Source organism: Amphibalanus amphitrite, unplaced genomic scaffold, assembly GCF_019059575.1.
Source record: "Amphibalanus amphitrite isolate SeventyFive unplaced genomic scaffold, NRLGWU_Aamphi_draft 000445F_arrow, whole genome shotgun sequence".
Lineage (NCBI taxonomy): Eukaryota > Metazoa > Arthropoda > Thecostraca > Balanomorpha > Balanidae > Amphibalanus > Amphibalanus amphitrite.
Window position 1 is genome coordinate 132,750 of NW_024881939.1, and position 12,697 is coordinate 145,446.

The following is a 12,697-nucleotide window of genomic DNA, read 5'->3' on the forward strand; positions in this document are numbered from 1 at the left end:
TGTGGATAGTATTTAGTCACAACAAAGTCCATATTTTTCTGTAGGTACGTTTCAGGAGACGCCTGCCAAATGTCGTCGTTTAGACAATCACTGCCCCGCCAGTTACACCATTAGAACTAACAACACGGACCTATATTGATCTCAATTTTCCACACACGGTCCACGCTGCCAGCATCACACACATCGATTTGAGCAAACCACATCTCAATGGAACAATATCACCGGAGCTCATCAGTCATCACTCCGTACACCGCCAAGAAAGCAGGACGGCATGAAAACACTCATTGGTTCCCACACAGCAGCGTGCGACACAACCGACAAGTTCCTCTATGCGTTCCCGTTTGTGCCCTAGCTGTTCTGAGTACGCCCTAAAGCTGCTCCCCATAAGCTGGTATCGCTGGAACCGTACCGCTACCACATCCACACGGAATACAGCAATTTCACGCAGCGTTTACAACTACAGTAAACGAGTCGAAAGGTCGGAAAGCGAATCAGAGTTGCGTAATCATGAATGCATGCTCGCTCAAGCGATTGAGCGGCTAACTGATCAGCAACATCGATTTGCAGGTCGAAAACCGCATGCAGTCGCGATTTAACATAAATTGAACATATTTAATCGATTACATAAAGTAAGCATATATAAAATTTCAAATGTGTAACATTAACAGAAACAACAGCTCCAAAATAACGGATTCCTTACCAATCCTTAACAAAAGCAAGACAATATACCAAGACTCATAATCACTCCATAATGCCGAATCTCACAGCGCACATGTACCAACTTGAGACGAGACAAGCCCCTGAAAGCAGCGAACAACCCAGCAAGGTAGTTGGTTCCACTCTGCAACTTGCATTCCTCTGAATCACACTGCCGACTAACGACACAGTTCTCCCCGAACGTCCATATCATGAGGAGTACGGTGACTAAGGAGCCGTCGGTGTCACATTTTGCAGGGAGTTAAGGCCACAAACAATTCGCCTCTGGACGGACATCAGCACCCATCGATTTCGGAGAACCGCATTCAACTAACGTCTCAACTATCAGTCTCGAGAGTCGAACCACAAGACACGAACATTTGAACTGTCATTTACAATGTGAAACAAAAGAATGAAGCAAGCGACAGCCGTCCAATGGTCGAACAAGAAACAATAACCATAAGCAAAAGAAGATAGAAACCCGTTAAGCAAAGGTACAAATAAACAACAATTACATCTCAAAGTAGGTTTTCCAAAAGAAAACGATCATAAAATAATACAAACACACCCACTATGCAATAACGACTAAGGCACTGAGCTCACTGGCGTTCGGGTAATGATAAAACCGTTTATCGGAATGTTCGGTTCGGTTTCGAGTTAATCAATCATCCAGTGTCTCTGGCTCTGTTCTGAGCCCATGATACTGACCGCAACGGATTTTAAGTGCGGCTATTGGCCTGGATGTATGACGCTGCATATGCCGTATCAAGCCCACCAATTACGATGGCGTGGAAAGACGGGACTAACGCCATATCAGTCAGCCACTAGAACAGTGTGGTATATCCTACCCTACCAATCACCGCCGCGTACATGATGTGCGCGTGCGTGGCAGGCACGTAATGCCCCGGAAATGTCTCATTTGTAGCTTATGTTCCTCTGATTGTGTACCTTGGACCGGATGGGCCCGAAAACCTGCAGCAAAGCTGCGGGCCAGCATCTTGCAGGCAGTTTTATCACCTTAAACTGAGTTGGAAGTCGAACCCTGGCAATGGTCCCACCTATGATAATACCCATCCCATCCTTATTCCATTCCCTACCCAGCCCGTCCCTAGTTCACGCCTCTGGCCGCGCTAGTAGCGCAGTTTGGCCAGCTCAGTGGCGTTGAAGTGCTCCCACGCCCAGCGCTGAGTGACTGACTTGGTGTCGCAGTGACTAACGTAGACCTCACGCTGGGCCACGCTGCCGTCCAGACACCGGCGGCTGCCCGCGTGCACTATCCACTGGTGCTTCTGCGGGAGAACGGAGGGGCAGAGGTCAAACGGGGTCACAGGGCAAACAGTGGTGACACTGGGGAGGTGACAGGGACCCAGCAGTGTTCGAAAATCAGCATTACCCTCTCGGCTTATCCATCAACTACGGCGACCCGTAGCCCCAGCCTGAGCAGTGACCGATCATGACTTTGGGCCGCCCCATAGCTTGTCCACACTTATCAATAACACTTCCCTCCCGTTTTTCTCATCGTGTCATAGAGCCAGTACTGGTTGCTCATCTGTCCCCCCCCCCCCCCCCATTACCCTTCCGTCTCCCTCACCGTGTCATAGTCAGTACTGGTTGTCCATCTGTCCCCCCGGCCCCTCACTACCCTCCCGTTCCACACCGTGTCGTAGAGCCAGTACTGGTTGCCCATCTGTCCTCCCCCCACTACCCTCCCGTTCCTCACCGTATCGTGGTTGCCCATCTGTCCCCCACTACCCTCCCGTTCCTCACCGTGTCGTAGAGCCAGTACTGGTTGCCCATCTGTCCGTGGCAGTCCCAGACAAACACGGGCGCCTGCTGATCGCCACCGGGCACGTCCCAGCACATGGCGCGCTGGCCGGCCCTGATGTCCTTCCTCCACGACAGGTGGAACGTCTGCTCGCCGCCCAGACCGGGCTCGTCCTTCATACACTTCTCCAGGCCGAAACGCTCCGAGTGCGGCTTGAAGCGCGTGTCCACGCAGAGCGTGGGGTCGGCCACGCTGCGGATCTGGGGAGAGAGGGGGTGAGTGAGTGGGGGAGGGAGAGAGAGAGAGAGAGAGAGAGAGAGAGAGAGAGAGAGAGAGAGAGAGAGAGAGAGAGAGAGAGAGAGAGAGAGAGAGAGAGAGAGAGAGAGAGAGAGAGAGAGGAGAGAGAGAGAGAGAGAGAGAGAGAGAGAGAGAGAGAGAGAGAGAGAGAGAGAGAGAGAGAGAGAGAGAGAGAGAGAGAGAGAGAGAGAGAGAGAGAGAGAGAGAGAGAGAGAGAGAGAGAGAGAGAGAGAGAGAGAGAGAGAGAGAGAGAGAGTAGTGGCGGAGGGTAGAGGGGTGACTGAAAGCGGCGCGGGACGGAGGGTCACAGGCTCCGGCACGGAAATCCTATTACCGAGAGTCGAGTCTCAGGGGACCCGGTCCGAGGCATGGCGAGGAGGGTAGGGCACCAGCCACCCCCGCACTGGTACCGGGGGATTGGTAACGACTATTGGCTGCACTAGGAAATGCACTGGGAATGGCTTCAGATCCGATTCCGCTCAATTGAGCCTGACACGGGCGCGATTGATCGTGTCGGTAGCCCGTTAACAATGGCGCCTGTTTGAGGAGTTGCATGTAAATGAGCGGCTGGACGTGTCCCCGTTCCGTCTGGGGTCTGAGCCGTGCCGCAGCGAGGGGTCGTGGGGTGCGGCCGGTCACCGGGACTCCGTGTAACACGGCATATCGACCCGTGTACCCTGCCACCGGCAAACACGGCTCCGCGCCCCGTGTACTCTAATCGACCGGCAGCCCGGGCTCCGACCGTACCGTAAACACTCATCAGGCCGTCAACGCAGCTCATTACAGGAGCCCGGCTCTGTAACCTACCTCGCCGTGGGCGTAGTCGTCCGGCTCAACGGGAGGATACTTCTTCACTAGATCGAACGCCACCGTCTCCATGAACCACTTGAAGCTCTTGCAGTGGAGCCGCTCTCGGATGGCCCGCTGCGGTGCCAGGTCGCCCGGGTCTACCTTTTTGTAGTGGGGCCGGCGCCGGTACAGGTGCTGAGCGTACTCGTCCATCCAGACCTCGGCCACGCGACGGTAATTCTGTCGTGGGAGAGGAGGGGATGTGAGGTAGATCCATCCAAACCTCGGCCACGCAACGGTAGTTCTGTCGGAGGTGGGGAGAGGTAAGCTACACATTGTATGAGATGCGTACAAAATACTTCGCACATCGATTACGTGGGCATTACGCATTATAGCAAAAAAAAGAGCAATCATATTATCATAGATGAATGCTTCGTTTTAGAAACGACCGAAATCCCCCCACACCAATACGCAATCAGCTAATTCAACAAGCAAAGTTGCAGATCTTAATCATGTAATGGTGAGCCATAACTGTCGATGAAATTACCTGCAAAATGTGGCAAAAGATGCATGAATTTAATGGTAACTTCTTTCACAAAAGTTCCGTCAGCAAAGTTGCAAAGTTGCATCACAAAAGAAGACATTTCCCAAAGCCGTACCTTGGCAACAAAGTCGTCTTTCCTAGGGTTGGGGAAGGGAGCGAATTTCCTATAGATGTGCCCAATCCTCGAGCATGGTGCGTCGACCATCTGACCTCCGCACATCCAGATCTGAAAGACAGGGGCAATCCATTATTCAGACTGCATATGCACGGCAGCTAGTGGAGAAAGCGAACGAAAACAACCTAATTATACGAACTAGAGGAGTAATAAACAAGCGAGTGTTCTTGCTGTGAAACGATTGTCAAAATGCAACGAAATACATCAGCCACGCAGAAAACAATCCAACAAACACTGATTCAACTGATCATTCGGAAAGCATGACAAAAACAGGTTAACCGTTGTAGAGTGGGAAAACAACAAACCACTGCCGAACAACACCGCTGAACGAAGACAGACAGACGACCAGCAACGATTTCGAAGAAAACCACACCGGGAGATCCACAATAAACCAGTCTGGCCCTCTACTGACCTTGAATGATAGTTCGTACTGCTCCCCGCCCCAGATATCCAGTTCGGGGTCGTATCCGCCCAGCTCCCAGAAAAAGTCCCGGGAGATGGCGAACAGGCCCCCGGCCATCACCGGCGACCTGAGGAAATACGAGTGTCGCATAAGTCGTGACCTGAGGAAACACCGCAGGGCATCAGCGGAAGTAGTAACCGGTGACCTGAGAAACACGAGTGTCAGCGTAAGTTGTCAGTGACGAGTGGCAAGCAGATCGGCAGCAAACCTTACAACTCGCAGTAGTAGATACTATTAACCGGTCATGCATACTTCGTATGGCTCAGCTGGTGACCCTTGAACTTTCCAGGAAGTCAATGAGAATGATCGGACGTTCACATTTTAGCAAGTGCGCATGTGATCATCAGTTTCAGAATGTCATTACATATTTCGGCAGCTGACACACGGTTTTAATTCCAAGCTTCCCCACGGGTTTCACATCCCGACAGCGTCGTTCAGAGGGTGCCAATTGCCAGAGCCCCCGATCGACTGACACTGTATGACACTCGACACACAGCACCGGGCAGGCTCATCAGATGCATGTAGCAGTGGCGCGGGAACTTCTTCCAGACTGGGGGGCTGAACCATCATAGAGATCAGCCTAGGATACCCCCAAATCTAGTTTTCTCATCGGTTTTAGGCCACTTATTTTTCAGACCTTGGCCTTTTCAACGAAAAAAAAAAAGAAAAAAATATTTGCAAAAAAGTGAGATATTCCGTCTCAGCTGAGTGAAGAAACTACCGTTTTGGCAACCTGGAATGAAGGTTTTAAGCTGCCAAATGAGTTGCCGAGTCAGTAAAATGGGTAGATTTTTCACTCACATGCTTTCTTCCTTTGTGACTCACAACCCCTAATTTGGGGAGGACAAGCTGCCCCAACTGTTCCTGGCCTCATGAAAAGTTGTGAGGCACCGCCCCCACGGCCCCAGAGTTGTGAGGGCAAGCTTCCCCCACTGCCCTCTCCCCCGGTTCCCGCGCCTATGTATGAATCTATGAAATTGTGTTGGTAGATTTCCGATTTTGATTCCTCCAGCTGGGGGGGGGGGGGGCTCAAATACATTACGAGCCCCCCCAGCCGAAAAGTTGGAGGGGCTCAGCCCCCCCTAGCCCCCCCCCCCCCCGGTTCCCGCGCCACTGGCATGTAGTAGTGGGGGCATTCCACGATAGATCGTACCAGGCCCGTCACCCTCATCTCTCAGATTTGAATGAAAATTGGTACAAGGGGTAATCATAGGCTCTAAAAACACCTACCAAAATATCAGACTTCTCAGATGAAAACTTTTTGAGTTACATTGCATAATATTTTCTAAACTTCAGATTGTAAGGGTGAGTTTGATGAGCTATAACTCAAAAACGAGCTAAGCAAGCAACAAACGGTAAACAGCTTTGAACTAACGATGAATCAAAGATTAATACAGTATTTTTAAAATTGGAAAGAAAAGCTTAACATATTGAAAAAAGTCGTAGTATTTTTTTAAATTGTCTATAATGGCCCTTGGGACCAAAATTTTTTCCATTTTTATTTCTTCAAAATAAACCTCAGGTCCTTTAAAATCGACGTGCAAAAAATTAGAAAGGTGTTCTTTCTATAAGTTCCTCATTTAAATGTATACAAAATGGGTTTCCGGAGGGTCGGTACGACCCCAGCTCGCCGTTTCGCCTCTAATGGAGCTAGAACCTTGCGGAAAAAACGAGCATGTGCGCCGTTACAAGATGCATCGAATGATACCACATTTTAAGGTCTCGGGTTCATTGGTGACCCCTGAGGTCATTTCAAGTGACCCAAATTACGGGTCCGGTTTTTGATAGATAACTTCGCAACAAATGGTCGCAGAGCCGCGATTTTAGCATCTTTGTGTTTGCCTAGCTCCGGCGCGTCGAATGGTATACTGTTTGTTTCGGTGAGGTCAGCTTAAGTCGCTTACCTCGGGTCAGCACACTGCCGTGTATTTGGCTCCGCTCCCCGACCGGGCGGCCCAGCCGGCAGCCAGCCCCCGGGCATCACGTGACCGCCCGAGTCCGCGGCAAAGCCAACCAGCACGGCGCTAGACAAACAGCGCCGCTACAGAGATGGTTAACAGTCGGGTCAGGCCACGAAGCTGGGTGAATGAGATCATATCGCACATCATTCGATTCGCAAGGTCTTCCCGAGTCCATTGGTAGCTTTCCCGTCTCTCTAGCTCAATTTGATCGAGAGCTATTGACGAAAAACTCTTATGACCCCTAGTGACGTACGAATGACGTCACTCAAGGTCAACAATGCAAAAGTGAGGCAAAAATGACTTCAATTGAGCTTTCAGTAACCAGTGATGTCACTAGGCAGCTTTACCACACCATTAATAGGCTCTCTTCCGAAATCACAATTCGAGACCATTACGGTGACGCAAAAAAGTACATTTATAGAAAGAACACCTTCCTAATTTTTTGCATACTACTTAAAAATGACCCAAAAATGATTTTAAGTAAATAAAAATTCAAAAAAATTTGGTCCCAAAGGCATAAAAATGCAAATGAAAGGAAACTCGAGGTGTTATATATCAAAAATAGTATATATTTCAAAATTTTAAAAATGCATATAATTCTTTGTTTCAATGCAAGTTCAATGCAGTATAGCATTTGGCATTTGAATTATCCGTCTTAGAGTTACAGCCCGCCAAACTTGGGGCTGCAACGCAAGATCCAAAACATGTTATACACTATAACTCAAAAACCACTCATCTGATAAGCCTGAAATTGTTACAGGAGGATTCAGAGCCCCTGATTACCCCTTAGACCAATTATCGTTAAAATCCGAGAGATGAGGGTGTCATATTGGAAAAAAGTGGTACGATCTATCGTGGAATGCCCCAGTGTAGCATCGTGCGATCTAACGCAGGCATCGAGTGGACAACTGGCAGGTATACTGCACCGCAGTACAGCACGGTCATGCGGCACAGCGGATATAACAGCACCATAGTGCACGGAGTGGGCAGGAGGGTATGGTGATAAGAAAACACTAAACCGAAAACGAAATTAGTTTGTTCATGGGAATCTAAGTGGACTAGTTACTATGGGCACTTAGCACCACAGGTAATAAAACTGTCTATTCAAAACATTCTAGCTAAGTTAATCTTTAACAAACAAAAAAAAAAACTGAGAAAGAGATATTATGGGGCCATCGCGATGCCATCCAGTGACGAGTACAGGCGGACGTTTCGCACAGGGCGCACATAACTCCGATCATAAGATCATTCAGCTCAGAACATTTGTTACCGACGCTTGGTTCTCATCTCGGGGAGTGAGGCCTGACCAAGGGCCGGTGTCCTGAGGACCGGCCCGGATCACTGACCCTACGGAACCGGTCCGGCCGAGCCGCTCCGTCCATTCCGTCCTCCGCCACCGAGACTCGCTCGTACGGCCCGACCAGTCGGCGATCGTACTGACGACTACCGCCGCCGCGAGCATCTCCGACCGTCCGAGTTAACACATCCGAACTTCGAGCGGCGACGGAAAGACGGGTTTCGACCTTATACTGGCTGCGCTGGGTGTTAGGGCATGGTTGGTGACGCTACCTCCCCATACCCTGCCCCGTCGTCGGTGCAAACTGCAGAGAGCGGTCTGTAATGCGGTGGGGCGACATTGGACGCAGCGTGTTCGGATGGCCGCAGACCGGTTAGCGATGAACAGCGGCCGCCAGTAGCGGTTTCCGGTGACCGGCTGTTCGCCACAGCGTCTGGTGGCTTCCGTGTATTATCAGTTGCTTCGGTACGGGCGGATAACGCAGTACCGTGACCCCGGTCGGTATATGGCCGAAGGAGACAAAACGGGCAGTGGCGTATGACTGCACGCTACCCTGGATCATCCCAGAATAATACAATTCTGCCATCTTCAAAGTCGCAGACGTAAAAGTCTCTGCTAGTTAGTTTACGTCCTTCCAGGTGAGGATTCCCGACATTATGGCAATAAACTTCCAATACATCTTGCATGTACTCTGGGTGTACTCCAGGTCTGCCTTACAGTGTGGAGTAAACGCACCGTGGAATCCCAAACGAGCTGGAGTTGAAAACTTTATACTTCCATCATACTGGCCTTATCTATCAGTCCCACAGTCCCGGCACGGACAGCCACTCACGCAAACGGCTCGGGCATGTTGGCCTTGTCGCTGGGCAGCAGGTCCAGTCGCTTATAGAAGAACTCCCAGTCGAAGGCGCCGCGCGCGCCCTCGTCCTGAGCACGGTATTGGAAGTTCTCGTAGTCGATCACGTCGATAAACGGACACACGCACGTGCGCTTGTCGAAAGCGATCGGTTCTGAAAGGACAGCGAACACACCGTTACAGGGTAAAGTCATCGCTGGCGTCTCGCTTTATGTCACGTTTCCAAAAGTTGATAACAGGGAATTATAAAGGCGATTAGCGATTCAATTTGCATAATGGAATAGGTGACGCATTGTGAATCATGCGTAGCAAGCACGCTATGCAACGGTCAGTTTTCTCTGGTGCAGCCCTTACATTTTTCAGTGGTACGGTTCAAACTTAAGCATACGGCAATCTAAGCTATCTTTCCAATGACCTCCAAAGGACGTCAGTACCTAAGCCATAAACATTGGAAAAGGAAGACCACTTCTGAAGAGGCACACTCACTTGATGTGCGTTTTTTATTTGTTATAAGTGTGTTCTTGAAGATATGCGATGCGAAAATATGCGAAAAATGCCGATTAAAGCTTCTCTTTAGGCTTATCATAACGTAAAATATATAATTTAGCAAAAAAAAAATGGAAGAGCCCTGGCCTCATCTCATCCACCAGAATCCCAACGGGCATCCCCCGATATACCTCTAACACCCCGCCCCTCCCCCGTCCCTCACCCACCCTACTGACCGAGTAGCGGCGGCAGGTAGTTGACAGCCGCCTCGCAGTGCGAGTCGATGAAGATGAGCACGTCCGAGGTGGCCCGTCGCGCGCCGGCCAGCCGGGCCGTGATGAGACCCGAGCGGCGCGGCAGGTGGATCACACGCACCACGCCGTGGAACATTCGCTCCACCAGGTCGTCCAGGTACGGCGCCTTGGCGTGCTCTGACAGCGGGGTGCAAAATCAGTTGAAGCATGAAGCCAAAGTCGATAACGCGCGGAAGGACGACAACCATGGAGTCCAAGTAAAACGTCTTTTTTAAACATTCTGAAATCGTCGAACCATAGACCTCTGTAGGACCATAAACCTCTGTATGGCTATGATCGGACTGTTGATACGAAACCAGTATAATTCTCAAAGTTTGCCGTCAATTTACACGCACACACTATTATTTAGGCGCAGCGCTGACTCGTCTCACCCTTGGTGCTGGCGTCGTCTACGAGCAGCACCTCCCTGAGCAGGTGTCGCGGCGCGCGGTTGATCAGACTGGCCGCCGTGCGCAGCAGCGTGGAGAGGTGCTCGTTGTGGAAGGGCACGATCACACTGACCGTGGGCAGCTCGCTGATGTACAGGCGCGAACCGCACCTGGGGCGGGGTGGAGAAAAGGGACAGTCAGTGGTCAGTAGCTGGTGATCGACGGCCAGCGATCAGCGGTTGGCGTTCTCAGTGTCCTCCGTCCCGTTATGTCCTCAATGTCCTCAGTCTCGTTACACAGCAAGCAACCGTCTTCAACGCTCAACAGCACTTTCCGCTATGTGACGCGTAGCTCTTCCCGCTGAAACATCCCAGCCCAAACAGAACACCACAGTGCCAGGTCGCGTCGGCAACAAGGCTCTCTGTACCCCTGATCTGTACGTACTTTGGGTGCCGGATGTCTGAGAGAGATCGGTTCAGGCTGATCTGGTCGCTGGCAAGCGCGTTGAACCCGTTCACCTTGTACAGTTTATCCTTCTGCGCTTCTAAATCAGGTGGCAGTGCAAAACTCTGACCCCGCTCACCGGGACCTGGCGACGGAAGTGGTTTATAACGACACTATACACTTATACAGCTGCAGCGTCGGTCCGCATAGCTACCAGTGACTCCGATGATAAACATACATGTGGTGATACAATGTATGAAACATTATTACATTTCACCTAATTTCACCGGCACAGACCAGAAATTCTGTAGAAAAAAAAACGGTGATCGAAATGACGACCACAATTATCATCATCATCACGTTTATTAATTATCACGCCTTATTATAGGACGTAAGCTTGACGTCATCCGGCTGCAAACGCCTATTCATTTCGGGGCGGTACCGCATTGCGACGGAAGCCGATGGCACTATCGTGTCATCACCCACCGGCACGCCGCGGCCACACCCACAGGCCCGGCCGGCTGGCAAACTAACGCACACGCACACAGACTGGAGAGCCATGTGTGCCGTGACTCTCCGCCAAACACGATAGCACCGCGATAACAGGCTGATCCTACATCGTGTGAGGACCAGACGGGAGACAAATACCGACTGATAACGGGGCGGCGCCCTGCAATGGATGTTATGAGAGGCGGCTTACCCTGTCTCTCGGCGTCTCGTTTGATTTGCTCCTGGTCGTGCCAGTCGATCCGTTTCATTTGCCGGATCTCCTCCGGTGTGAACCGCTCCCAGTAGCCATTCTGGAAACGAGTGGGCGTCAGGGTAATCACAGATGACACTAAAATATGCTGATATATAACGGAACGACTGAATACTACAGAATAGGACCAAAACCAACAGCATGCCTGTCACATACAAACAACGTCAAACAAAAAAATTATAGCACGGCACACCTCTAAAAATGTGACAGTTACCCACCTCCTGAAACGGCGAATTTTGCAGCCGGAGAATGTCTTTCAATCTCTTATGTTGTGCGGCCCTCCGGATGGCGACAAGAAGAGCAGCGGTGACACATCCAATGACTAGCAGCCGCAGCAGCGTCCAGAGGCTGCGCCGGCCCCGGACGGCCGCGATCATCCGACGCAGGGACATCTCCCAGGCTGTCTGACTTGGGGCCGTGACCTGGTCAACGCATTGACATGACAGTCTAGAAAACACAAGGACACACAATTCACTTAAAAACTTATCACTATTGGTTTAAAAATGCACACTTTAATTTTCTTGAGGATGACAAGTCAATTTATAAAAGTATACATTGAGTCCGAGTGACTGTAAAAAGATAAAGTTTTCATATTCTTACATTATTTGACATCCTGAATCCAAAAATGATACTTATATGTCCTGGAAATAAAAGAAAAAACATAATCAAACCTGACCTAACCTTACCTATTTACCTACAACCTACAACCTATACCTAACCTAACCTAACCTACAAACCTACCAACCTACCAACCTGAAACCTAAAACCTTGCCTAAAACCTACAAACCTACAACCTAACCTAACCTAAAACCTAAATTTTTTGCTGTTACATATTTGTATCAACTGCGTCACAATTGTCCACTCGGACCTAATATATACTAATACCAGTCAATTCAGCTCGAACTGCTGGCAAGGGAGGGTCAAACAGAGAGTCAGAGACCAGCTGATCATATCAACATCCACCAAATGTACATTTAACATTTAACATATGCATCAAATTAGCCTGGTGAAGTTATTGAAGGTGATTTTGTGGTCTGACAGGCCAAGCTCTTGCTCGGTCTGTATTTGTACGCAAAAAGCTCTCCTTTGACTTGATGGGTGTCTGAGCCTGATGAACCAATGCAGCCATGCAGATCCATTTTTTCTTCAAAATCATGATACAGCCAGAGCTCCATATCTATGAGTATGAATGGAGCTTTATTTATCATGTAATGTTTTATGCAAAAAAAGATGATCTTTCCATGTTGGTATCAACTCACCGCAAATGTTAGTAGCTGCGGAGCGAGCGAAGTCTTACTTGAATAATGGAAATTTCTTAGTATGAGCCGGCCGGCCGTGGTCACGAAATCAAATAAGATAAATTTGCTGAAATAAAATGCTTCTTGCCTTGCGCCTTGCTTGCGCCGCCCCTGCCCCACAACCCCCTGCCCTCAAGCCAGCAACGTGTAAACAAATGGATATGGTAGCATTTTCATGACAATT

The 12,697-nt window shown here is 49.9% G+C and overlaps 1 protein-coding gene across 4 annotated transcripts; it reads right to left on the bottom strand.

The window, feature by feature from the left end:
- Positions 1–117: 117 nt before the first annotated feature.
- On the bottom strand, positions 118–12,679 carry LOC122391594 (N-acetylgalactosaminyltransferase 6-like). Of its 4 annotated transcripts, XM_043385687.1 has the most exons (13): positions 12,471–12,631; positions 12,156–12,158; positions 11,434–11,637; positions 11,156–11,255; positions 10,456–10,600; positions 10,015–10,181; positions 9,566–9,760; positions 8,820–8,997; positions 4,679–4,796; positions 4,207–4,317; positions 3,566–3,787; positions 2,464–2,721; positions 118–1,985 (listed from the first exon to the last, which is right to left on the bottom strand). In XM_043385687.1, exons 3-13 carry the CDS (start codon positions 11,605–11,607, stop codon positions 1,827–1,829), a joined length of 1,827 nt encoding a protein of 608 aa, XP_043241622.1. In that variant the 5' UTR covers positions 11,608–11,637; positions 12,156–12,158; positions 12,471–12,631; the 3' UTR covers positions 118–1,826. The 4 variants fall into 4 exon arrangements, with proteins under 4 accessions (XP_043241622.1, XP_043241621.1, XP_043241625.1 ...); XM_043385686.1 differs by lacking the exon at positions 12,156–12,158 and having other exon boundaries at positions 12,475–12,679; XM_043385690.1 differs by lacking the exon at positions 12,156–12,158 and having other exon boundaries at positions 11,434–11,662; positions 12,475–12,666.
- Positions 12,680–12,697: the final 18 nt, after the last annotated feature.